Source organism: Nomascus leucogenys, chromosome 5, assembly GCF_006542625.1.
Source record: "Nomascus leucogenys isolate Asia chromosome 5, Asia_NLE_v1, whole genome shotgun sequence".
Taxonomy (NCBI): domain Eukaryota; kingdom Metazoa; phylum Chordata; class Mammalia; order Primates; family Hylobatidae; genus Nomascus; species Nomascus leucogenys.
Window position 1 is genome coordinate 34,142,533 of NC_044385.1, and position 27,653 is coordinate 34,170,185.

A 27,653-nucleotide genomic window follows, 5' to 3' on the forward strand; every position below is an offset into this window, starting at 1 on the left:
TGTTGTTGTTTAGTTTATTATTATTATTTGCGATAGAGTCTCGCTCTGTCGCCCAGGCTGGAGAGCAGTGGCGCAATCTCGGCTCACTACAACCTCCGTCTCCAGGGTTCAAGCAATTCTCCTGCCTCAGCCTCCTGAGTAGCTGAGATTACAGGCGTGCCACCACACCTGCTAATTTTTGTATTTTTAGTAGAGACCGGGTTTCACCATGTTGGTCAGGCTGGTCTCGAACTTCTGACCTCGTGATCCTCCCGCCTCAGCCTCTCAAAGTGCTAGGATTACAGGTGTGAACCACTGCAGGCGGCCAAAACTGGCTTTTCCATAGAGGTGGAGAGTTCTCCCCACAACCAGGTAGAATTATTTTACAAGTCCATAGACAAAAATCATTTGCACTGCCATAAGCGCCCTGCAAGTTAACTTTAATCTTTGCAATAGTCTAGGCCCAGATAAAGGCAAATATCTTTTAGGATCAGATAAACCCCCAAATTCCAACACTGCATGAAAAGATATCTATTAATTTCTTTTACTTATTTAAAAATGTTACATTTCTCCTTACCTTTTAGGGTGTGCTAAAGGAAAAAGCTTCTGGTCATTCACAAGTCCTAGGTTCTGGCCCACTGTTAACCATTCATTCAAAAATATTTTTACTACTATATATTGTGTACTTAGCACAGCACTAGGTCAAGTAAATTTTGGAAATAATGAGTCATGGTCTTCCCTCAGAAGTTATTTACAATCTCATTATAGAGACAAGACATAACAGTAAACTACTAGTCAATTTAATGAACTACAAAATTGTGAGTACAACTAGAAAATAGGGCAGTATAAAACAGAAATACAGTCTTTCTCCATTATTTGTGGATTCCATATTTGCAAATTTGCCTACTTGCTAAAATTGATCTGTAACCTCCATGTATTCTTGGACATGTACAGAGCAGGGAAATTTTTTTTTTTGAGACGGAGTTTCGCCCTGTTACCCAGGCTGGAGTGCAGTGGCGTGATCTCGGCTCACTGCAAGCTCCGCCTCCTGGGTTCACGCCATTGTCCTGCCTCAGCCTCCCAAGTAGCTGGGACTACAGGCGCCGGCTACCACGCCCGGCTAATTTTTTGTATTTTTAGTAGAGAGGGGTTTCACCGTGTTAGCCAGGATGGTCTCGATCTCCTGACCTCGTGATCCACCCACTTCTGCCTCCCAAAGTGCTGGGATTACAGGTGTGAGCCACCGCGCCCGGCAGAGCAGGGAAAATTTTTAATTGCCCAAAGTGCACATTCCCAGCTGAGGCTGAACAAGGCATCCTCTGCCTTTTTGTTTCAGCTCTCATGCTATACCATAGTGTCCACTGTTGCCCGGGCTGGAATACAGCGACACTATCTTGGTTCACTGCAGCCTCGCCCTCTCGGGCTAAAGTAATCCTCTCACCTCAAATTCTGGAGTAGCTGGGACTACAGACGAGAGCCACCATGCCCGGCTAATTTTTGTATTTTTTGTAGGGACGGGATTTAGCCATGTTGTCCAGTGTGGTCTTGAACTCCCTGGCTGAAGCGATCCAGCCGCCTTGGCCTCCCAAATTGCTGGGATTACAGGCGTGAGCCATCAGGACCAAGTGTCCTTTTCACATTCCATTTAGTGATATGTTTTTCACGTTTTTGTACTTTTTGTTGATGTTGCTGTTTAAAATGGTCCCCAAGCGTTGTGCTGTATAGTGCTCCTAAGCACAAGAAGGCTGTCATGAGCCTTGCAGAGAAAACAGCAGTGTTAGATAAGCTTTGTTGAGGTATGAATTACGGTGCTGTTGACTGAGTTCAATGTTAATGAATCAACAATATATATTAAATAGGATGTCTTTAAGCGGAAACACACATACAACAAAACCATGTATTGATAAGTTGATGAAAATGCGACCAGAGGCTTACGGGATCCTAATCCTGTATTTCCCTTAGGAGTAATGAATGATTCAGTATTTACTAATTCAGTGTTTCCAGCAACTTTACAGAACCTAACTACTGCAAATAACAAGAATCAATTACATACTGAGGGAAAGCGTTTTTTTCAAATACACTTTATTTCCTTTTAAACACCAGGGATAAGAAAAGCCTTCCCAAGAAATTACCACTGTTTCAAACAGCCTATAAAAGCAGTGCTCCTGCCTTCTAGTATCCTTTTCCCCTCTACTCTCTATACTTTATTCTTTCTCGGTTTCTCTCTTCTGTTTCTTGCAGGGTCTCCACTTAAATAATGTCTTCCAACAATCTGCAGTCCTATACTACATTTAATAAAGGTGGACACACAAGACATACACGTACCTTTTTTTTTTTTTTTTGAGACGGAGTCTGGCTCTGTCGCCCAGGCTGGAGTGCAGTGGCGCAATCTCGGCTCACTGCAAGCTCCGCCTCCCGGGTTCACGCCATTCTCCTGCCTCAGGCTCCCGAGTAGCTGGGACCACAGGCGCCCGCCACCACGCCGGCTAATTTTTTGTATGTTTACTAGAGACGGGGTTTCACCGTGTTAGCCAGGATGGTCTCAATCTTCTGACCTCGTGATCCGCCCGCCTTGGCCTCCCAGAGTGCTGGGATTACAGGCGTGAGCCACCGCGCCCGGCCCACACGTACATTTTTTTTTTTTTTTTTTTTTTTGAGACGGAGTCTCGCTCTTTAGCCCAGGCCAGACTGCAGTGGCACTATCTCGGCTCACTGCAAGCTCTGCCTCCTGGGTTCACGCCATTCTCCTGCCTCAGCCTCCCGAGTAGCTGGGACTACAGGCGCCCGCCACCGCGCCCGGCTAATTTTTTGTATTTTTAGTAGAGACGGGGTTTCACCACGTTAGCCAGGATGGTCTCGATCTCCTGACCTCGTGATCCGCCCGCCTCGGCCTCCCAAAGTGCTGGGATTACAGGCGTGAGCCACTGCGTCCGGCCCACACGTACATTTTAAAGTGAGAGCTACGCTGTGCTTCCGCAAAATTAATTGCAAAATTCTCTGGTACCTCAGTTCCATGGGCACCCAGAGGATGCGTTTTTCAGCCTCAGCTGGGAATCTGCACTTTGGGCAACTAAAAAATTTCACTGCTCTGTTTATTTCTGCCGGGCTTGATAGCTCACTCCTGTAATCCCAGCACTTTGGGAGGCCGAGGCGGGCGGATCACTTGAGGTCAGGAGTTCGAGACCAGCCTGGCCAACATGGTGCAACCCTGTCTCTACTAAAAATTCAAAAATTAGTCGGGTGTGGTGGCTCATGCCTGTAATCCCAGCTGCTTGGGAGGCTGAGGCAGGAGAATCGCTTGAACCCGGGAGGCGGAGGTTGCAGTAAGTCGAGATCGTGCCATTGCACTACAGCCTGGGCGACAAGAGCGAAAACTCCACCTCAAGAAAAAAAAAAAAAAAGAAAGAAAGAAAGAAAAGAAAAAAGAAAGAAAGTTTATTTCTGTTTCTTTAAGACGAAGGTCGGGTGTTTTGCCCTCTTCAGAAATGGTTGCTCGCGCTTCCCACGCTCTGCGCATGCTCCTTGAGCAGAATTCCGGGTTAAGGCATTCAGGGACTCTCACTGCGCAAGATGGAGTGTAGGCCGGCGGGCGGCGAGACTGCACCTCCCAGCATGCCTTGCAGCCGGGACTGGAGTCGGTACTTAAGAGTGATGGGGTTCCTTCCCTAGGTACTTTAGGCCGTCGCATCGGTTATAGAGATTGAGGTGGAACCCGGGGCCTGGGAACTGGACGCACGCGGAGGGAGAAGATGGAAGCCTGGCGCTGTGTGAGGAAGGGCTACGGCCACTGTGTGGTGGGAAGAGGCCGGTCAGTAGGGCTGGGTACTTGGAGGGAGGAGAGAGGGGCGGGCGGCCTGAAGGCGCGGGCGGGCGTCCGGGACTAACCCGGGGCGGGGCGGGGCGGGCTAGGGGAGGAAGGAAGAGGAAGAGGGTCTGGGCGATGGTGCATCCGGGACGGGCCTCCAGAGACCAAGTGGGATAGGTAAACCCGCCGCGCAGCCGGCGGGACGCTGGGCCAACGAGGTCTGTGGTCTTGGCGCGGAGTTCATGGGCCGCCGGCCAGGCTTGTGCCAGTGGCTTTGGATCCCTGGCCTGCTTCCCCCAACCCAGCCTCCAGACCAGCGCTGGCCTGCTCCACGCACTCCGCAGCACCGTCCTGGGAACCGAGCGTCGGCGGGGAGGCCGCCTCTCCGCAGTAGGTCTCGGCAGGCCTGATCCCTTGGAGGCGCGTGTGTGGCACACGCCCAGGAGGGGCTTGATTTTTGTTGATGTGTTAGTGTCTTTCAAACTTTAGTCACTTGTATGTCATCCCTTACTGTTACGGCCAAGTTCTTGTTTCACGTGTATTATTTACTGGATATTTTTCTTTAAATTGACTCAGTTTTTTAAAAAAAGCACTTAAGTAGGTGCTGCCCACATTAGCTTCACCCTAAGCAGTGTCTGCAGAGTCTTGGATTTGATGTGAGATTATGTTTTTTCCTAATAAACTAACATAAGTATTTAGATATTACAATCAAGTAATTTAACTGTGTACCCTATGAAACCGACTCGTGTACCACCCACCACGCTTGGGAAACACAGCATGTATTATTACATAAGTGATGGGGATTTGGTTGTAACTCCCATAGGCCTGGGACTTGATGGTAATTGAGTTCAACAATGTTTCCTGAGTACCAGCTGTTTGCCAGGCACTGTGCTAGGCACTTGTGAAGATAACGGAATTAAAATGAATAAGACGGTTCTGGCCCTGAAGGAGCTTAACATCTGAAGAGAAAAAAAAGTCTGAATAAATAACTGCAAATATAGAGAATAGCTTTTGTAGTATAAGTATTATATTTCAATACAGTGTTTTATTAGGATAGAAAATGCATGGACCAAGTGCCCAAATTCCTATGGCTTTCAGAGTTATCACAAAGCAGTGTAGAATGCCCATGTTATGCCTTTAAAGATTTACAATTAAGTTGATTTTAAAGAACAACTAGCGAATACTTAAACTGTAAAAATATATAATAAAAATTTAAATGCTGTTAAAACGAAAATAACAGCATATAAAGTTAAATAACAGTAAATGCACCTTAAAATTCCCTTAGGGATGGGAGAGCACATTGTTGATGCTGTAGTAGAAATTTAGCTGTTAAGAATTTTGGAGGAAAGGATAAAAGTCCTTCTCTGAATTTTAACATTTTGCCAAAGTAGTATAGTGAGAGGAACATGGTGCTTTATTAAGCTGAAGTGTTTCTTGAGAGCCTGAGAGCAACATATCTATTAAAAATGTTAGCGCCACTTTGGAGATGTTTTGGATGATGGGTTAAATTGAAGCTATTGGTTTGGAGTGTTGGTGCATTCTTAGTACGTAATCACCATCCTCTTTCATTTCCCCCAAGGAGAATCATGCTTAAAAAAGAATGGAGAAATAAATTATCCACCCGTTGATTAGTAAGAGAAGTAGTTTTGTGAATTTATGAAGTTGTGGATAGGCATTTGTTTTCCTAGCTATACAAGTGTTTGGAAAAATCTGCCCTTGGTATAAAAAACTGTTCAGAAACTTGTTATTACTCCAAGTGGGAGGAGAGATTTACTTTAATTGTAGTGTCATATGAGTTCCTTATTCGATTTCAGTATAATATTTGTTGTATGTTTTATTTTCTCATTGAGTTTCGTAGGTGCTTGAAAGCTACTCTGAATATCATTTTGATAGTTGATTCATCTCTCAGTTGAACTATGTACGTTTTGAGGGGTATGTGGTATTTTGGGAGCCTGGGAGACATTCTGTGTTAAGTATTCAGAATACCATTCATGGTTTTTTAGGACGAGAGTATTGAGATACTGATGCTAATAGGTAAATCATGGGTGCTTTCCCCTTCATCCTTCACAGATTTAGAAGCCAGATTTTAAATGTTAGACATTGTCTTCCCTTGAGGAAACAGGCTTAGATTTTGTAAACTGTAGTTGAACAAAAAGTGGTGCCTCAAGGAGTGTATTTATTTCTTTTAGATACCCCATGTTTCCCCATCACTCGAGGAGTCTGGGCAGAGACTGGACTACACCGTGGGAGAATCTGCAAAGGTGTTGCTGGAACAGACATATTTCTAGTTGTATGAGGTGGCCTGGACATTACTCTCGAGCTCCTTACCCATACTTCAGTAGTAGGCATTTTTCACTAAATTGGAGACCACCCTGTTTGTTTGAGTCTAGAACTCAGTTCCAGTACTGTAACTGGAGACCTGACAACCTGAGCCAGACATCTTTGATTCATCTCTCTAGTTACGTCATGAACGCTGAGGGAGATGAGCCTTCATCAAAACGAAGAAAACACCAAGGTAAAGGTGACATTTATCTTGGTGTAGAAATAGATACAAGTGATAGACTAAATTGAAACTTTCATATCTAATCCTTTAAACCTCCTAAGGTTTTAGAGGTGTTTGATGTTGATTTTTAGCCAGTAGTTTTATGTTAGAAAAAAATGAATTCTTCCTTAAATGAAGTCTTTATCTTCAACTAATTGTGTATTTCTGACTATAAAAATAGAAATGAGTCTACAGAGAGAATAAGATTGGCAAAGAAAGGAGAAATAGATTACAAAAGTAGGTTTTATTTAAGGATAATTTTTAAATCCAATGTTTTTGAAACAAAGGCCCTTAGACTTCTTAGAAATTGATGGCTATATGCTTAGAAGTCTACAGATCTAAAAAAATTTTAGTGTTTTCATTTTTAAGCTAACATTTTTATGTAAGACAAAAGGACTCATAAATAGAAGCAATCATAAATGAAAGACATGGTCTTATAGGATAAGATTTTCGTTTATTACATCTGTATATCTCAAATTGGGGTCCATAGATAAAATCTTGAAAGTTTGCCAGAAGTATTATCTTTTAGAAAGGGAACCACATCTTATTCCACTTTGAGAAACAGTTTTTTAAAATGTGTTAATTTACTTCTATTTTTTCATATTCTTTCTACTTTGAACAATTCACTAGACTCCTTCTGTGCTGCCAGTCTTGCCCCCACCACAACCCCATCTCCTGAAAGTATAAGTGAGGTGTCTAGGTAGAATTTGGAATTGTCTTTCTTATTGAACCATAATTTTCAGTGAAGATAATTCCTCTGAAGATATTTGAGAGAAGGATGTGTGGGTGTTAATGTTTAGGGAGCTGACATGTAAGTTTGTCAAAGGAAGGCATTCAAGGTGAGTCTCATCTGGAAGTCAAAGCTAGAATTAGTGCTCTTCAGGTTCCCTCTGGTTTTGTTATCAGAAAGTAGTCTACAGGCTTCAGCTGGGTCCCAATCAGCTTTGCTAAGCTAATATTCAAATAAATATGTAACTTATTGCTGCGCAGTTACAAAGAACCTAGTCAGAAACAAACAAACATTTGTAGAAATTCTTAACTATCCAAAAGTGAAAATCCGTTTGTATATAGTACTTAACCACAGCATAGGGAGATAAACAAGAAATATTTGAATCAATGAAAGGTGTATTTAGAGGCATTCAAATTAGGTTCCTAAGAACAATCCTAAGATCTATAAATATAGGGCAGTAAGATGATACCAGATTGCTTTTCACTCATAAAAATTTGTTCATCAGGTCAGCACACTCCTCTTTTGTTTAACCTCTTAGAAATCTGGGATGCTTTCAGATGGAGCTGTAGCATAGCTACATAAGCATTGATTGAGGAACCACTCCCTGCTTTCTTTTCTGCCCCACCACTAATTAAATAAACTTGGACAGCTTACTTAACCTCTTTGCTCCTTGATTTTTTTTGTGTAAAATAATGCCTACTTGAAAGTCTGTTGAATGAAATGAGATACTGTATGTCAAAGTGCCTAACACACTGTTGGCTTCATAGTAGGTACTCAGAAAATTATGGTGTTGTTTTCCCTTAATGGATGGGGAATTACATTTACCTACTGATAAAGCTTGATGACAACCTGACTTTCTATATGTCCATTCTTCCTAGGTGTTGTGAATAAGGAAAATGCTCTTCGTTAAGCCATATTTGTGACTTCCGATATTTCACTAATACTTTTCAATCAAGAAAACAGCATTGCTAACTTGCCTATCACTTTAAAGTGGTGTTTGAAGGATTTGTGTGATACAATTATGACTTTGTAATTAGGCACCCTAAAATCCTGATCAGGCCTATTGCTTACTTTCTTTGATTCATCTGTCTTCTCTGCTGTGATCACCTTGTTCCTCCTGATATGGAAGGTATATAAGCTTTTGTAGTGTGAATTTATGTTGTGAAGCATATGAAGGCCAGAGACTATCCACTCTTATCAGTGGTTTTCAAATTGTCTTCCATGGAACCCTCACATTTGAACACATTTCTGTAAGTTTATTAAAAGCAAATGTGGTCAGTATAAAATATGTGTTCACTCCATCATCCCAGCCCCAGTCCCAGCATGCCAGGGATTGGTGTTCCATGACATGAAAAGTAACGCAGAAGGGTTCTACAAGCTGTAGAAGTTTGAAAGCCACTGTATTAACCAGATAAACTAATGGTCCTGGTTGTTTAAAAAATGGAATTGCAAAAAGAGTTGGTTACAAACTTTAATGACCAGGACAATAAAAATCTTAATGCATTTATATGCCATTACATGTACATGTTTTATAAGGAAATATGAATAAGGTTTTTAGACCTTAATTTTCATATTTTAATATGGCAGTGAAACCAGGGTAGTGCTCCATCTATGATGATAGCTTATATATTGTTTGCATGACTAGAACCCTTTCCATCTTGTATGCATAAGAAGACTTTGATTTGGCTAAAACCATCATAGACAGTCTCCAGTTTATGAATGAATTGTGTTCTACACATGATCAGTTCCTTTTTTTTTTTTTTGAGATGAAGTCTCACTCTGTTGCCCAGGCTGGAGTGCAGTGGTGCAATCTCGGCTTATTGCAAGCTCCGCCTCCCGGGTTCACGCCATTCTCCTGTCTCAGCCTCCTGAGTAGCTGGGACTGCAGGTGCCCGCCACCACGCCTGGCTAAATTTTTGTATTTTTTAGTAGAGACAGGGTTTCATGGTGTTAGCCAGGATGGTCTTGATCTCCTGACCTTGTGTTCCACCCGCCTTGGCCTCCCAAAGTGCTGGGATTACAGGTGTGAGCCACCATGCCTGGGCAATCAGTTCTGTTTTCCCTATAGAAATTTTGTTATAAATCTGAATGGCTCTGCAGAGCCAGTATAATTAGCCTTAGTTCTGAGCCATTGGGGGTAGGATTCCTATCTTCAGTGAATGATAGGGAAGAGGATAGTTTCCTTTCCTGGGCATAGGATAGGCTCTAGGCAAAATTCTTCATAGTTGAAGACTTGTTTAGTTTGGTTTTGTTTCTTTCCATCTTTTTTTTTTTTTCTTGAGATGGAGTCTCACTCTTGTTGCCCAGGCTGGAGTGCAATGGCGCGATCTCGGTTCACTGCAACCTCCGCTTCCCGGGTTACAGCGATTCTCCGGCTTCAGCCTCCTGAGTAGCTGGGATTACAGGCGCATGCCACCACGCCCGACTAATTTTTGTATTTTTAGTAGAGACGGTTTCGCCATGTTGGCCAGGCTGGTCTCGAACTCCTGACCTCAGGTGATCCACCCGCCTCAGCCTCCCAAAGTGCTGGGATTACAGGCATGAGGCACCGTGCCTGGCCTAATCATACTTTAAAATGATTACTTCATTGGCATTTTTAAATAGCATATTGATATTTTGATTGTAAATGTATTGTGCAGAAGATTTGCAAAAATATTTCACAGTCCTAACAGTCAGAGATAACTACTCTTGAAAATACTGGTGTATTTCCTTTTAGTCTTTTATTTCACCCTCTGTATAAGTGTATAGGATATTTTAACTTCAATTTAATTTTTGATTGGTGGAATTCCAGGCATTGTATTCCAGTGAAGTGAAAACCTTTGCAGGATAGAGGGAGATATTCTAGGGGCTGAAATTTTTTATATAATTTAATCATACTTAGAAGTCCATTTCCAAATCTGTTTTCCCATGTTCTTCCCATTTTTTGTTTTCTCTTTCTTTTGAGCTCATAAATTCTCTAAAAATTCTGTGTTTCTCTTCATGGTTTCCATGGCAGTAAGAGCATGCTCTTTAATGATAGGATGTAGGAGACAAGATCAAAGGTGAATACACACACACACACACACACACACACACACACACATCACACACACGGTTATTTCTAAGTCAGGGACTGCCTATGATTGCAAAGTCTCATTTTTTTTATTCTCTTTTCATCACTTTTGCAGAATGCATGATGTGTTTGCAGAATATGAACTATGACACACTCCTGGTTGTTGCATGCTAGGTTTGTTGGTTAGCCATCATTTACTAGCATTCTGTAGCTATGTGATATTTAACTTTTTCTTTGTTGTACATTTAAAAGATTTCTTTTGTTATTTTGTTTGCATGTTCCACTTTACTGTTTTAAACACTAAAACTTCTTCCATATATTGCCATTATATACTCTTCTTTCATGTATAAACTAGAATTCTGAACTAAGGGTTGCTTCTGGAACTTAGTTAATCATTTGATGATCTTATCCCACTAATAGGGAATAAAATACAATATAAAATCATCTTATTGAAAAGCCAACTTTGACATACAAATATGTTGTTACAGTTACAAAACTGCCAATCACATCTGTGGCAGAGCCACTTCTTAACTGTAGAGAAGTGAGAAACCACAACCTCTGTATAGTCTTAGTTTTGTTAGCACATACTCTCAGCTTCCAGAATGACTTGCAAGATTCTTTTAAACCTGTTTTAAACCTGTTGGTCAGTCAGTATATTGTGTTACCACATTTGTAACCAATTTGATAACAGTTCTAATTATGCAGTGCTATATTGTCACTTCCTAGGGAAAAACATTCTATTCATTGCTTATGGGAATTTTTAAGAGGCTGAAAAATACATATATGTGTGAAACTGTATGGTCTGCTTTTGATTAATTCCTTATATTTGTGCAATATATTTTAACAGGCGTGATAAAGCGGAATTGGGAATATATATGTAGCCATGATAAAGAAAAAACGAAGATCCTAGGAGACAAAAATGTTGATCCCAAATGTGAAGACAGTGAGAACAAGTTTGACTTTTCAGTGATGTCCTATAATATACTTTCACAAGATTTACTGGAAGATAACTCTCACCTTTATAGACATTGCCGGCGGCCAGTATTACACTGGAGTTTTAGGTTTCCCAATATTCTGAAAGAAATTAAACATTTTGATGCAGACGTAAGTGCAAAATATTATTGAAATTCTTCACATAAGAAAAAGTTGGGGATGGGCACAGTGGCTCATGCTTGTAATCCCAGCACTTTGGGAGGCTGAGGCAGGTGGATCACCTGAGGTCGGTAGTTCGAGACCAGCCTGACCAACATGGAGAAACCCCGTCTCTACTAAAAAATACAAAATTAGCCGGGCGTGATGGCGCGTGCCTGTAATCCCAGCTACTCAGGAGGCTGAGGCAGGAGAATCACTTGAACCCGGGAGGTCGATGTTGCAGTGAGCTGAGATTGCGCCATTGCACTCCAGCCTGGGCAACGAGCAAAACTCTGCCTCAAAAGAAAGAAAGAAAAAGTTGGGTTAAATGTTTCATTTGTGCATTTATGAACTAAATGGTTTTATCCATTTTGTTTGTGGGGTAAGAAAGGAATATGTTTAAGAATAATGATGGAATAAGTCTTAATAAGGTAAAACTTTCAGAGAGGCATTTGTTAGTGTTGCTGGTATGAATAATCATCTAACTTTTCAAAGAGGGTCCAAAAAGTTTTTAAGTATGGGTCAGTTTTGTGACAGAAACTGGCAACATATTAAGTATTCAGTAAATATTAACTTTGATTTGAAATTTCAGTAATTCATGCAAAAATGTCACCTACCTGATAGCATTCAAAGAAATCAGCCTCTTAAGACCTGAAAGGTAGTACCAATGAATATGTAAAACCCGGAAAAATATCCTGACATGTGAGCTAAGAATATTTCCTTTTGGAAATAATAATTTGGAGTACTAAGGGAACTCCATGTGGTTGAGGGCCAGAGTTTTGAGATTGATCAAAATTTGGAAACATTAATTTGGTAGATCTATAATAAGAAAAACGGGTAAGTCTTTTATTTCAATTCTTATCAGGTGTGGAATTTTAGAAGCCTGCTTTTAGATATTTTAAGATAAAAGCACCAGGAAATTCATGATTGCATCTCTGTGTTCTAATTCAAGCTCTTTTTTTCTTCCAAGGTACTTTGTTTACAAGAAGTTCAAGAAGATCATTATGGAGCAGAGATCAGGCCAAGTTTGGAATCACTGGGTACAATGCAACTCTTTTGTTTTGTTTTTTTTTCTTTTTTGAGACAGGGTCTCACTCTGTCGCCCAAGTTGGAGTGCAGTGGCACAATCATGGCTCACTACAGCCTCAACCTACTGGGCTTAAGTAATCCTCTCATCTCGGCTTCCTGAGTAGCTGGGACTAGAGATGTGTGCCACCATGCCCAGCTAATTATTTAATTTTTTTTTATAGAGACAAGGCAATGTAACTTTTAGCCAAATTTACTTTTGAAAATTCATGTGTCATTAAAATATAACTTGCTAACAAAGATGTGTGGCATATTTTGGCTAAAAATCTTAGTTTTGAAAACTTAATTTCAAAGAGTCAGGAAAAGATTGAGGTACTCACTGGAAACTTGTGTTGGTGTATAATTTTAATTCAAACAGAAAGATGTGTAAGAATATCTTAGTAGCTCCCTTTCCTAGGAGTTGTTCTGTCCACCTCTAGACCTATAAGATTCTGAGCTCCAGGAGATCAGGTACCATTTTGTCTCGTTCATCATTATAATACCAGTGCCTACCAGTGTCTACCTAATGGATAGATGCCAAAAACCTGTTTGATAAATAAACACTTCTAGAAACAAGTTATCTGTGGTCCCATATACTTGAGAAGTGTGCCTACTTTGCATTCATTCATTCAGCAATTTTTTTTTTTTTTGAGACAGAGTCTCCCTCTATTGCCCAGGCTGGAGTGTAGTGGCAGAATCTCGGCTCACTGCAAGCTCTGCCTCCCAGGTTCACGCCTTTCTCCTGCCTCAGGCTCCCGAGTAGCTGGGATTACAGGCGTCCACCACCATGCCCAGCTAATTTTTTGTATTTTTTTAGTAGAGACGGGGTTTCACTGTGTTAGCCAGGATGGCCTTGATCTCCTGACCTCGTGATCCACCCACCTTGGCCTCCCAAAGTGCTGGGATTATAGGCCTGAGCTACCATGCCCAGCCTTCATTAGCAATTTTTTTTTGAGTGCCTACTATATACCATGCACTGTTCTAGGGAATGAGGATATAGCACTGGGCAAAAAAGATTTAAAAAATTTCTCCCTCGTGTGGAGTGTACCTTCTAGTGGAGAAAGGCTAACCAAATAAATAAGTAAATAGCATATTAAGTAATGATAGTTTTCTGGAGAAAAGCAGGAAAGTGGAATGGGAGAGGTTTCAGTTTTAAACAAAATGATCAGACAAGGTGACATTTGAACAAATATTTGAAGGAGGTGAAGGAATAAGCCGTGCCTAAAACATTCTAGGCAGCAGAAATAGCAAGGGAAAGGCCCTGAGGTTAGAGTGTGTTAAGGCAAGTGAGGAGGCCAGTGAGATTGGAATGAAGTGAGGGGGAAGGAGTTATAGGCAAAAAGATCAGGAATATAGGGTGGAGAGAGTGAGAGAATAGATTATTATAAGGCTTTACTGTTTGACTGAGTTTTACTAGGATGGCAATGGGAGACTGATAATAACACATTAGCATATCAAGGGCTGAAGTCTGTGCATAAAGAGGCCTGTTAGACCCAGTGTCAAACGTTTTTTATTCCAATGTTTATTGACATCCTACGTTACTAATGTTTTGCAGAATACAGTTTGGTAAACATTGTTCAGAAGTATCAGGTGAGCTGTCTTTTGACAAATATATAAAAGCAGTCATTTGTTTTAAATTCATTTGTTTCTTGTAGGTTATCACTGTGAATATAAGATGCGGACAGGAAGGAAACCTGATGGCTGTGCTATTTGCTTCAAACATTCCAAATTTTCACTCTTGTCAGTGAACCCAGTGGAATTCTTCCGCCCTGATATTTCTCTGTTGGACAGAGACAATGTTGGATTAGTTTTACTCTTGCAGCCCAAAATTCCATATGCTGCCTCTCCTGCAATCTGCGTAGCAAATACGCATCTATTGTATAATCCAAGGCGAGGTGATATTAAGCTGACGCAATTGGCAATGCTACTGGCAGAGATTTCCAGTGTTGCCCACCAGAAAGATGGCAGCTTCTGCCCTATTGTTATGTGTGGTGACTTTAATTCTGTTCCTGGTTCTCCACTATATAGTTTCATAAAGGAAGGAAAATTGAATTATGAAGGACTTCCCATAGGAAAGGTAAGTGCTTTCTTCATTGTTATTAGGAAGTGGACATAGTTGCTCTGCTCATGATAATGTGAAGATAGTCAGTACATGGCTGTTTGAAAACCTTGGATGATCCAGTACCCTCACTTTATCAAACTATGATTTTCCATGACTTCTTTTTTTTTTTTTTTTTTGAGATGGAGTCTCTGTTGCCCAGGCTGGAGTGCAGTGTCATGATCTCAGCTCACTGCAAGCTCCACCTCCCGGGTTCAAGTGATTCTCCTGCCTCAGCCTCCTGAGTAGCTGGGGTTACAGGTGTGTGCCACCACGCCTGGCTGATTTTTGTATTTTTAGTAAAGACGGGGTTTCAGCTTGTTGACCAGGCTGGTCTCGAACTCCTTACCTCGTGATCCACCCGCTTCAGCCTCCCAAAGTGCTGGGAGTACAGGTGTGAGCCACTGTGCCCAGCTTCTTCTAGTAAGTAATTATTTTCACTTGGTTGATTTTCATCTATCTGTGGCAACATACTGCTTGGAGGAATTAACAGGCAGCAAAAAAAAAAAGTATTGACAGACGTGGATACTTCACAAATAAGTAACACAAGGTGGCAGGATAGAATTTTGAATGCTGGTTGTGGGCAAAACAGTAATTTAACATTTATTATGTAAGTTTCCCTTGTATAATAATAAATATTTTCTTTAGCTTAGCACAATTTATCTCATGTAATTATTTTTATTGTGCTTTCCTCTCCTTACTTTAGATCATTTGATCTTCAGTATATTTACCAAAATAAGCTCTCCAACACTGGAGTTTTGAGTAATAGTTGAAAATTATTTATTTATTTATTTTTTTGAGATGGACAGAGTCTCACTCTTTCGCCAGGCTGGAGTGCAATGGTGCGATCTCGGCTCACTGTAACCTCCGTCTCCCAGGTTCAAGCAATTCTCCTGCCTCAGCCTCCCAAGTAGCTGGGACTACAGGCATGCACCACCACGCCCGGCTAATTTTTTGTATTTTTAGTAGAGACGGGGTTTCACAGTGTTAGCCAGGATGGTCTCTAACTCCCAACCTCAGGTGATCTGGAGATTCACCTTGGCCTCCCAAAGTGCTGGGATTACAGGAGTGAGCCACCGTGCCCAGCCAATAGTTTAAAATTTTAGAAGAGTTAATCGCTCTTAGTACAGGTGTACCTCATTTTATTGTGCTTTGCTTTATCGAGCTTCAAACATACTGCATTTTACAAAGTTGAAGTTTTGTAGCAACTCTACCTTAAGCAGCTCTATCAGTGCCATTTTTCCAACAGCATTGTGCTCAATTCCTGTATCTGTCACGTTTTGGTAACTCTTGCATTACTCAAACATTTTCATTATTATTACATCTGTTATGTTGATCCAAGATTAGTGATCTTCGATATTACTATTGTAATGGTTTTGGGGTGTTATGAACTGTACCCATATAAAACGATGAACTTAATTGATAAATGTGTTCTGACTGCTCCACTAATCATCTCTCTCCCCTTACTTGGGCCTCTATATTCCCTGAAGCACAACCATATTGAAACTAGGCCAAGTAATAGCCCTGCAGCGCTCTCTAAGTGTTCAAGTAAAAGGAAGACTCACATGTCTCACTTTGAATCGAAAGCTAGAAATGATTAAGCTTAGCAAGGAAGGCATTTTGAAAGCTGAGAGAGGCCAAAAGCTAGGCCTCTTGCACCAAACAGCTAAGTTGTGAATGCAAAGTAAAAGTTCTTGAAGGAAGTTAGAAGTGCCACTCCAGTGTATGAAGGCATAATAAGAAAGCAAAACAGCCTTATTGCTGATATGGAGAAAGTTTGAGTGGTCTGGATAGAAGATCAAACCAGCCACAGGATTCCCTTGAGTCAAAGCCTAATCCAGAGCAAGGCATTAAGTCTCTTCAATTTTATGAAGGCTGAGAGAGATGAGGAAGCTGCAGAAGAGAAGTTGGAAGTTAACAGAGGTTAATTTGTGAGGTTTAAGGAATGAAGCCATCTCCATAACGTAAAAGTGCAGGTAAAGCAACAAGTGCTGCTGATGTAGAAGCGCAGTAGGTTATCCAGAAGATCTAGCTAAGATCACTGATGAAGGTGGCTACACTAAATAATAGATTTTTTTTTTTTTTTTTTTGTGACAGGGTCTCTCGCTGTTGCCCAGGCTGGAGTGCAGTGACACGATCTCGGTTCACTGCAGCCTCCTCCTGGGTTCAAGCGATTCTGCTTCAGCCTCCCAAGTAGCTGGGATTACAGGTGCATGACTCCATGCTGGGCTAATTTTCAAATATTTTTTGGTAGAGATGGGGTTTCACCATGTTGCCCAGGCTGGTCTCGAACTCCTGGGCTCAAGCAATCCTCCTGCCTCAGCCCCTCAAAGTGTTGGGATTACAGGTGTGAGCCACTGCACCTGACCAACAATAGATTTTTAATGTGGATGAAACCACTTTATATTGCAAGAAGATGCCATCTAGGACTTCATAGCTAGAAAGAAGAAGTCAGTGCCTGGTTTCAAAGGACAGGCTGACTATTTTGTTAGGAGCTAATATAGCTTGTTAATTTAAGTTAAAGTCAGCATTCGTTGACCATTCTGAAAATCCTAGGGCACTTAAAAATTATGCTAAATCCACTCTGCCTGTGCTCTATCAGTGGAAAAACAAAGCTTGGGGATGACAGTGCATCTGTTTATGGCATAGAATATTTTAAGCACACTGCTGAGACCACTACTCAGAAAAACAGATTCCTTTCCAAAGATTACTGTTCGTTCACAAGGCACCTGGTCACCCAAGAATTCTGATGAAGATGTACAAGGAAATGAATGTTGTTTCATGCCTGCTAACACGGCATCCATTCTGCAGCCTATGGAATCAAGGAGTAATTTTGTACCTACAGGTCTCCTTATTTAAGAAATACATTTCATAGGCTATAGCTGCCATAGAAGTGATTTCTCTGATGGATCTGGGGAAAGTAAATTGAAAACCTGGAAAGGATTCAGCATCCTAAATGCTATTCAGAACATTCGTGATTCATGGGAGGAGGTCAAAATATCACCATTAAAAAGAGTTTAGTAGAAGTTGATTCCAGCCCTCATGGATGACTTTGAGGGGTTCAAGACTTCACTGGAAGAAGTTACTGTAGATGTGGTGGAAATAGCAAGAGAACTAGAATTAGAAGTAGAGCCTGAAGAATTAACTGAATTATTTCAATCTCATGATAAAACTTAAATAGATGAGGAGTTGCTTCTTATAGATGAGCAGAGTATTTTCTTGAGATGCAGTCTATTCCTGGTGAAGATGCTGTGAACATTGCTGAAATGACAACAAAGGATTTTAAATGTTACATAAATTTAGTTGATAAAACATTGGCAAGGTTTCCAATTTTGAAAAAAAAAGTTCTGGGGACAAAGTGCTGTCATACAGCATCACATACTACAGAAAAATCTTTTATGAAAGGAAGCATCAATGGCTGCAGCAAATTTCACTGTTGTCTTATTTTAAGAAATTGCCACAGCCAACCCCAACCTTAAGCAACCATCACCCTGATCAGCCAGCAGCCATTAATATCTAGGCAAGACCCTCCATCCGTAAAAAGATGATGACTCACTGAAGGCTCAGATGATTGTTAGGATATTTTAACCATAAAGTATTTTTAAATTAAGGTGTGTATTTTCTTAGGCATAATGCTATTGCACACTTAGTAAACTACAGTATAGTATAAACACAACTTATATGCACTGGGAAACTGAAAAAATTATGTGACTTGCTTTATTGAGATACTCACTTTATTGTGGCGGCCTGGAACCAAACCCACAGTGTCTCTGAGCATGCCTGTATTTGATACAATAGGAACTATATTGCAGGTGGTAAAAAGATGAGCAGTGTTAGTCCAAAGCGATAGATCATTTGTATGTCCAAATTAAAGAAAAACATGTATGGGAAAAAGATTGTCATTTTTATGTAAATGATAAGTGCTTTCTGAATTGTATTTGAAGAACAGAAGATTTTGTAAGTCCAAAGAATCACTTAATATAATGAATAAAGGGTAATAATTTACCACTTTTGGATTACCTTTTATTTAATACATAAACTTTTCAATTCATAAACTATTTAAAATCTTTTCACTTAAGATACCTGTTGAAATTTTGTTTAGGTATCTGGCCAGGAACAGTCTTCACGGGGACAAAGAATTTTATCTATTCCAATTTGGCCCCCAAACCTAGGTATCTCACAGAACTGTGTGTATGAGGTACAGCAGGTACCAAAAGTAGAAAAGACAGGTAAGTGTTTGTAATACATTTTGGCAGTCTGCTGGGTAATCATGTTCCCTTTGAAGACATAAAACTAAGTTTTTAAAAAGAAAAAATCTCAGGGATGAATATTCATATATAAAAATAGTTATTCATTCTTTTTCTTAAGACCTCTAAATTTACCTTTTTAAAGTTGAACTTCTAGAATTATCTGTGCATGATTTACTTGCATGTTGCTTTGGAATTGTTTGCATTTTTTTATTTTTCCTAATTCTGGAGGCCATTGAAATATATAGATTCCAGAATGAAACAAGTAACTAGGCATCTTTCTAACCTAGATAAGTCTTAAATATTGTTTCTAGAGTAAGATGATGGTACTAAGGCAAACTAGAACAATAACATTAATATATTTTCCTCTTTTTACAGACAGTGATCTGACACAAACACAGCTGAAGCAAACAGAGGTCTTAGTGACAGCTGAAAAGTGAGTTCTGGAAAGCAAAAGGAGACATTTGCTAACTTTAGTTGAATAAAAAACTCATTTCTCAAAAATCACTTGGATAAAAAAATGAAGGTGATAATATTCCATGCTGGTGAAGAGTGCTGGCCCTTAAGTCAGATAGGCCTGAGTTCCAGTCCTGACTCTGCTGTGTTTTAGCAGAATGATTTTGAGCAAGAAACTTAACATCTCTGAGGTTCAGTTTCTTTGTCTATAGTTTGGGTTGTTGTGAGGATTAGATGAGACAAAGCATACAAAGCACAATGTTTGAAACATAGTTAAGTGCCTAGGTAGTGTTAGGAAGGGAAACAACTTGTCTGTGGACCTGGACCAGCTCAAATACTCTTTGAAACTCACATAAACAAAGGTCAAGATGACAGAAGAATATCTTTCAGATCCCAAGAGGATCTTTAGTTGTCTTTGATTTACTAAATCTCAAAACCGTCTATAAAAAAATTGATCCAAAAATGAATATGCCAGTTGAAAAGATGATCATTTTAATTTATCTCTTGAACTGTAGGAGAAGATTGTCAGAGGGGTGAAGATGCTGGGATTCTTCATTAAAGAAATAGGAATATTTGGGGCTATGGTTGAGAAATTGATACATGTTAATAAAACAGGACAGAGACTTAAATCTTGTCTCGGGGAGATTCTTGAAATATCTTGATTGTTTTATATTGTGGCTGTTTTATAGTTTTTTGTTTTAACATTTAAATTTAGGAACCAATTCTCATTTATCTGCTTCTCAATCTTTATTTTGTATAGCTTGTTTTGAGAAAATATTACTACATAAATAAGAACTAATAAGAATGGAAGCAATTTTTTTGGGGGGTGGGGACGGAGTCTCCCTCTTTGGCCCAGGCCGGAGTCCAGTGGCGTGATCTCGGCTCACTGCAAGCTCCGCCTCCTGGGTTCACACCATTCTCCTGCCTCAGCCTCCCGAGTAGCTGGGACTACAGGCACCCGCCATCGCGCCCAGCTAATTTTCTGTATTTTTAGTAGAGACGGGGTTTCACCATGTTAGCCAGGATGGTCTCGATCTCCTGACCTCGTGATCCACCCGCCTCGGCCTCCCAAAGTGCTGGCATTACAGGCGTGAGCCACCGTGCCCGGCAAAAATGGACGAAGCAATTTTTAAAAAATTTTTTTAAATGAATATTTAAAAATTAACGATTAAACCTTTCAATATAGTAAAAACTTCTTTGAATAAGATTAATAAGGAGGCTAATCTAATAAGTACTTCGTTTTGAGTGATTCTTAAATCTTTTTATAACAATATAGGATATAAAAAAAGATATTGGCTGGGCGTGTTGGCTCACGCCTGTAATCTCATCACTTTGGAAGGCCAGGGCGGGAGGATTGCTTGAGAACAGGAGTTTGAGACCAGCCCGGGCAACACAGTGAGACCCTGCCTCTATTAAAAAAAAAAAAAAAAAAAAATCAAAACATTCTGGCCAGGCGTGGTGGCTCATGCCTGTAATCTCAGCACTTTGGGAGGCTGAGGTGTGTGGATCACGAGGTCAGGAGTTCAAGAGCAGTGTGGCCAAGATGGTGAAACCCCATCTCTACTAAAAATACAAAAAATTAGCCAGGCGTGGTGGCAGGCACCTGTAATCCCAGGGAGGCTGAGGCAGAGTATTGCTTGAACCCGGGGAGGCGGAGGTTGCAGTGAGCCGAGATTGCGCCACTGCATTCCAGCCTGGGCGACAAAGCAAGACTCCGTCTCAAAATAATAATAATAATAATAATATTAAAAAATAAAACAGATACCTTACTTGCCCTTGATGTCTAAAAATTAAAAGAAAAAAAGAGGCCAGGCCAGGCGTGGTGGCTCACACCTGTAATCCCAGCACTTTGGAAGGCCGAGGTGGGCAGATCATGAGGTCAGGAAATGGAGACCGTCCTGGCTAACACAGTGAAACCGCGTCTCTACTAAAAATACAAAAAAAAATTAGGTAGGTGTGGTGGTGGGCGCCTGTAGTTCCAGCTACTTGGGAGGCTGAGGCAGGAAAATGGTGTGAACCCGGGAAGCAGAGGTTGCATGAGCCGAGATCGTGCCACTGCACTCCAGCCTGGGCGACAGAGCAAGACTCTGTCTCAAAAAAAAAAAAAGAAAAGATACTTTTTAGTATCTTTATGTAAATACAGAGTGTTTATATGCATAGCTTATATCTGTAAACTGAAAAATTGATAGTAAGATAACAGTTTGCAGAAGACCTATTTTTATTTATTTATTTTTATTTGAGAGTCGATCTCACTGTCATCCAGGCTAGAGTGCAGTGGCATGATCTTGGCTCACTGCAGCCTCCACCTCCCAGGCTCAAGCAATTCTCCTACCTTAGGCTCCCAAGTAGCTGAGACCACAGGCATGTGCCACCATGCGCAGCTAATTTTCTTGATTTTTTTGTAGAGATGAGGTCTCACTCTGTTGCCCAGGCTGGTCTCGGGCTCCTGAGCTCAAGCAATCTTCCTGCCTTGGCTTCCCAAAGTGCTGGGATTACAGGTGTGAGCTACCGCGTCCGGCCCTATTTATGTTTAATATTATAAATCCTTAGACATAAAAAGTTGCTAAAACTTAAGAGGGCATTTTTAACGATTTACCTTTGTTCCTGACATATGAACACTTTAAAAGCAAGGGAAACATCTTCATCTACGTATTCTCAGCACCTGACATATTGCCTAGAACTTAGAAGATGTTTGGTAAATGTTTGTTGGATAAGTTTTTTAAAATTTTATTTTCCTTCAAGGCATAAAAGATCCCTAAGATTCATAAAGTATCACTAGAAAGTGATCTTTAAACCTTTTACTCATAACATCACATGTATTATATTTGTGCATGGGGCAAATATAATAAACTATTAGAGAAGCTGTTTTAAGATGCGGTACAAAATTGTCTCATATGTCATAGCAAGAAAAATTAGAGAAGAATATGGCCTCTCTGTCATCAAAAGTCTAGGGGTTTCCAAATAGTGTTCCTGAAGACCCCCTTGATTCTCTTTCTTAAAAACACAATAAAACTTTTAAGTTGTTTTAGAATACATGTTCTTTAGTAAGTGGAGGCATTCATACATGTTATAAATAATGAAAAAACACATTAGTATGTTAATTATTGAGCTTTTTTTTAAACCACATTTATGATGGCTTTATTGATGGGTTTTAGATATCACTGCATAAGTAAATTAATACTAAATTATGATATGGTCTATTTAAATAAGGCTTGTCCTAATGTCTGGTCTTAGTCTAGAAATTAAATGAAAAAAGAACTTTAGATAGGAGGAATTCTTGAAGTTACAAAAAACTTGGATTCTAAACACTTCTTCTTTTCTATTTAGATTATCTTCAAATTTACAACACCATTTCAGCTTGTCATCTGTTTATTCACATTACTTTCCTGACACTGGAATTCCAGAAGTGACCACCTGTCATTCCCGAAGTGCCATAACTGTGGATTATATTTTCTACTCTGCAGAAAAGGAAGATGTTGCTGAGCACCCAGGTAAGGAATGCATGTAATGTTAAATTCTGCTAGAGAGCACAGTAGCTAAAACCTCAAGGTTAAAGTTAAGAAAGCTCTCTAAACATCCAGTTGAAGTTCTAGATCTAGAAGGTAAAAATATTTTGAAATAGACAGATTGGTAATATATTTGAATAAATCAGTTGATTACTTGCATATGAGGGAGGTAATAAAACACATCCAAGCAAATTATTACCCAAGAATTACATTATCAGTCCTACCCTCCAGTTCCAGTCAGCCTCTGAGTTATAGGTCTTTCATATTGCCCTTTCTTTTTGCTTGCCATAAATTTACTGTTTTTCCTTTGACAGGAACTGAATATGTTGTTAATGGTCATCATAGTTTTGTGCTTAAATTTTACTGAGGCGTGCTGCCTTCATTGGAGGACCATAGTTACACTGCCAGCAACACAGCTTATGCTGTCATGTTGACTCTGGAATATTGGATTTTTCTGAGGAGGAAAAGTAAATGTATATACTTTTATATATATATAAAAGTGGCATGATTCTTGGCTCACTGCAACCTCTGTCTCCCGGGTTCAAGTGCCCTTCCCATCTCAGCTTCCTGAGTAGCCAAGACTACAGGCACGAGCCACCATGCCCACCTAATTTTTGTATTTTTTGTAGAGACAGGGTTTCACCATGTTGCCCAGGCTGGTCTCAAACTCCTGGGCTCAAGCTGCCCACCTCGGCCTCCCAAAGTGGCTTGGATTACAGGCATGAGCCACCACATTCGGTCAGAAAAGACTATATAATTTTTTTTGTTTTTTTTGAGACGGAGTCTTGCTCATCACCCAGGTTGGAGTGCAGTGGCGCTATCTCAGCTCGCTGCAAGCTCCGCCTCCTGGGTTCACACCATTCTCCTGCCTCAGCCTCCCGAGCAGCTGGGACTACAGGTGCCCACCAGCATGCCTGGCTAATTTTTTGTATTTTTAGTGGAGATGGGATTTCACCGTGTTAGCCAGGATGGTCTCGATCTCCTGACCTCATGATCCACCCGCCTCGGCCTCCCAAAGTGCTGGGATTACAGGCATGAGCCACCGCACCCGGTCAAAAATCAGGTTTTAAACATTAGCCAAAGGATTTAAAGTGGAGAAGAAAATGCAGTTTAAGATTACTGGAAGTACAAAAATATCATTAAGAAAACTTTGGAATGTGAGCAGCTGTTTTTTTCTTTTCTGATTTTTTTCATTTTTTTCTCTTCCTTTTTTTTTGATGCTTCTTTTTCTTTACCCTTTTCCCCTCTGTTTGTTCCCACCTCCTTTCTTCTGGGAATAACCTTATTAGTAACACTCAGGAGATGACTTACTCCTGCCACTAGATTTACTCTACAAAAAATATGCCTGCTGCTTTGAATTTATACTAAGGTTTTTGTAGTTGTCATGCTGACAGAAGTTCACTAGGTGGCGGGAGAGTGTTATGGATCAGCATTTCAAAAAGAGGATGTCATCTTTACTTCTGTGGGTGCTGAGTCTCTGGGACTAAATTATACTAATTTATTCTCCATTCACCTTATAAACTTCTACAGAGCTGTGGCCCGGTGTCTCTGGCTTTATGCAACTACAGAATGGTTGCTGGATGAGTTTCTTATGTAGTTGTCAACCACAAATTACTCTTAACATTCTTAAGTATTACATTTATATTTTCTTCTAAAGATTGTTTACAGAGCTGGAAATAGAAAAAATATCTCAAACTGCTGTGTGTTTGATAATTATAATTAGGTTATAACTCAATAAAGCTTAAATATTCTAAAAACTGTTTCATAGTTTTCAGTCTTCTGGAGAGGCCTCAAGTTCTGTATTTGTTTGGAGAAAAGACTTGTATGATTAATTTACAATAACCTGTTGACAGTTTTACTAAATATGTATGTGCTTCTTTAATGTAGGAGCTGAAGTTGCTTTGGTTGGTGGCTTGAAACTTCTAGCTAGACTGTCACTTCTTACAGAACAAGACTTGTGGACTGTTAATGGACTTCCAAACGAAAATAACTCTTCAGATCATCTGCCTTTATTGGCAAAGTTCAGACTTGAGCTCTGACTCTCTTTGATCACATACTAATTTTCTTTCCAATTTGTATTGTTTTTCAAAGAATGTAAAGTTCTGAAGTGTATGCATGTTGTTTATTTTTGCACTGTGGAGATTCTGAAGCGGTTATGTTAGATGCTTTGAAACTCCACATCAAAAGAAACGACTTTATAACAATTTTTTTAATAATGAAAAATATTTTCCTGACAAGTGAGATTCAAATACTCTTTATTGTAAAAGAGATGTAAAGGTTTTATATTCTAAATCCTAGTAAAATTGACAGTGATTTTTAAATATAATGCATCTTCCTTTGTCTGCTTAGTAAAAAATTTCATTTCATAATTTTGGCAAGCTCTGTAGTGGATCCAAAGTTTCTTTGAGTTCTTGCAAACTACAAGTTGTTTCCTTTCCAGAAGGCTTGATTTCATTAGGAGACCCCTCTATTGAGTTCTAAATAGTTTATCTTAGAAATCCTTGGGTCATCCACAGGTATCCAACCAGCCATTGTTTAGTTTGTTTTTGAAGGGGTTTGATAATGCTTTTTAAGTTGTACAGAATGCTTAATCCATCTTATTACTGTCCTGAGCCATGTAATATGCCTGCATCGTGTTGGGGAAATGTTTGGGAAATATAAGTCAGCATAACGTATAAAGCTCACTCTTTCACCCTGGAACAGACAGAGGTGGGCTTAATAGAAGCAGAGACTTGGGGATATACCTTTGTTTCCCTAGCATTTTTGTTTATTTATTTTTATTTTATTTTATTTTTTTGAGATGGAGTTTCACTCTTGTTGCCCCGGCTGGAGTGCAATGGCGCCATCTTTGCTCACTGCAACCTCTGCCTCCCGGGCCCAAGCGATTCTCCTGCCTCAGCCTCCTGAGTAGCTGGGATTACAGGCATGCGCCACCACTCCCAGCTAATTTTGTATTTTTAGTAGAGACAGGGTTTCTCCATGTTGGTTAGGCTGGTCTCGAACTCCCGACCTCAGGTGATCCGCCCACCTCAGCCTCTCAAAGTGCTGGGATTACAGGCGGAAGCCACTGCTCCTGGCAGCATTTTTTTAAAATTCAGTTTTAAGATCTCTGGTTTAAGAGAGAGATTTTATTTTACTGAACCAGTTCTATAGAAATTTATTTTATTAGGAAATTTGTCTTTGGAACAAAGTGGCAGCTATAAAATTATTTTTGTTATGCCTCAGAAATATGAGGAAGCCTGTAAAACTCTAGTGGGGAGATATTAACTTGGAGACCTAATACTCTGTAAATAGTCATTTAAACGTTGGTTTTAGTGGTTTTGTTTCTAAAATGTTTTCTTTTACAGTGATGCACCAGTATGAGATGGTGCTGACACTTTCTATGAAGTGGTTATGAGCAGGTTTAATAAATCTTCTATACAAGTGTTTGAATCAATTTTAAAACATAAAAAGTGAAAGTTTCCTTTTTTGTAGACAGTAGGAACAAGGAATTATATGCATTTTTACTAAGTAGTAATTTTACACTGAATTATAAATGTTTTTACAGTGAGTTTTATTAATAGAATGCTCCACCTTAAATTGGAAAACAATAATAGTCTTGGACTAAGTCTTTGTGCTAAAGCATTTGCTGTAATTATTTTTAAAAAAACAGATGAAAACCTCAAAGAAGGTATGTGGATTATAAGATTTGTCTAGAAAATTGTAATTGAATATGTTTAAATATTTAATTTCTCACTTTGGGGGGTTTTTATTTTTTTATTTTTTAGATGGCGTCTCCCGCTATCGCCCAGGCTGGAGTGCAGTGGCGCGAACTCGGCTCACTGCAACCTCCGCCTCCTGGGTTCAAGCAATTATCCTGCCTCAGCCTCCCAAGTAGCTGGGATTACAGGCGTGCACCACCATTCCCAGCTAATTTTTGTATTTTTAGTAGAGATGGAGTTTCACCATGTTGGCCAGGCTGGTCTTGAACTCCTGACTTCAGGGGTGATCCACCCGCCTCAGGCTCCCAAAGTGCTGTGATTACAGGCATAAGCCACCATGCTTGGCCTTTGGGGGGATTTTAATTACAGTATTAATTATAGTTCCAGGATTTCCCACATTTTATAGTAGTAGTTTGCAGATGCCCTAATTAGCAGATACAGACATTATCAAGTTATAATGATAGTATAATTATCCCTTTTTAATATTGGGGAAAGAAAAATGAAAATTCATTAGTTAATTACTGCTTTGTGTCATGTGAATTTATTAACAAATAGCATTATTACATATAGGTCATTGTTAACAAACGAACATCCCTGAAAACCTCTGTGAAAATTTAATTTTTTATATCCTGATTAATATATTGTGACTTTAGGCCCATTTTTCATGTGCTTCACTTTGATAGAGTTAGTCCATAAAATTGCTCCCTACTTTAGCTTATCAAGTGAAGTATTATTTTGTGGACTGGAGGCCAAAAAGTCAATGTGAGCTTCTCACAGGTTTTTAAAGCTCCACTAAAAATAATTACCCACTTGTCTTTACTTTTGTTGACCAGAATAGTTGGTAACTCTGCCAGAGCCTGTACTTACCTGCCAAAAACAATTAAATCTGGTTAATGCCTGAAACCAAATCTCTGTCTCAAGTGTTATACTATCCAAGTTTTAAATGGAAAGGTAAACTGTGGAGTAATGAAATTTTGGTTTTACTGTACCTTTTGCTATCAAGATAATATGCATGTTTGAAATCTTGTCTTTATTTGGAATTTAGTTACTGTCTACTTTTAACCATTTGCTTTCCTAAAGAAAGTTTGAGATCCAGAGAGTTCAAGGGATTGGGGAAAGAGAGGTGTCAAGTCATTTGCACTTTGTACCTGTAAGTTATGTAATAAACTATTATACTCGTACTTCTGTGCCTGAAGGTTTTGTAATAGGTATACTGAGATGTATAAGCTATCCTGTTGCCTTTACTAAACTATTTCATTGCTCTTTTCAGCCATTTTTACTTAGGGGTGATGCTAAAAGATAAGTGAATTGAGATGTGTCAAAATAAAGTAATAGAGTAGT

At 39.8% G+C, this 27,653-nt stretch overlaps 1 protein-coding gene across 6 annotated transcripts; it reads left to right on the forward strand.

The window, feature by feature from the left end:
* Nucleotides 1-3,517: 3,517 nt before the first annotated feature.
* On the forward strand, nt 3,518-27,493 carry ANGEL2 (angel homolog 2). 6 transcript variants are annotated; one of them, XR_004030094.1, is made up of 10 exons: nt 3,518-3,787; nt 5,974-6,299; nt 10,956-11,212; nt 12,210-12,279; nt 13,960-14,381; nt 18,505-18,631; nt 19,028-19,085; nt 22,433-22,596; nt 22,926-23,078; nt 24,499-24,575. XR_004030094.1 is itself a non-coding variant. In XM_003265118.2 (9 exons), exons 1-9 carry the CDS (start codon nt 3,729-3,731, stop codon nt 24,648-24,650), a joined length of 1,635 nt encoding a protein of 544 aa, XP_003265166.1. In that variant the 5' UTR covers nt 3,518-3,728; the 3' UTR covers nt 24,651-27,493. The 6 variants fall into 6 exon arrangements, 5 of the variants coding, with proteins under 5 accessions (XP_003265166.1, XP_003265167.1, XP_012362107.1 ...); XM_003265118.2 differs by lacking the exon at nt 22,926-23,078 and having other exon boundaries at nt 24,499-27,493; XM_003265119.3 differs by lacking the exons at nt 5,974-6,299; nt 22,926-23,078 and adding an exon at nt 7,935-8,185 and having other exon boundaries at nt 24,499-27,493.
* Nucleotides 27,494-27,653: the final 160 nt, after the last annotated feature.

Coding starts and splice junctions, on each gene's coding strand:
- ANGEL2 (XM_003265118.2), top strand. CDS start 3,729: ATGGAAGCCTGGCGCTGTGTGAGGAAGGGCTACGGCCACTGTGTGGTG. Junction 14,382..18,504: donor AAGGACTTCCCATAGGAAAG/GTAAGTGCTTTC, acceptor AATTTTGTTTAG/GTATCTGGCCAGGAACAGTC. Junction 18,632..19,027: donor ACCAAAAGTAGAAAAGACAG/GTAAGTGTTTGT, acceptor CTCTTTTTACAG/ACAGTGATCTGACACAAACA.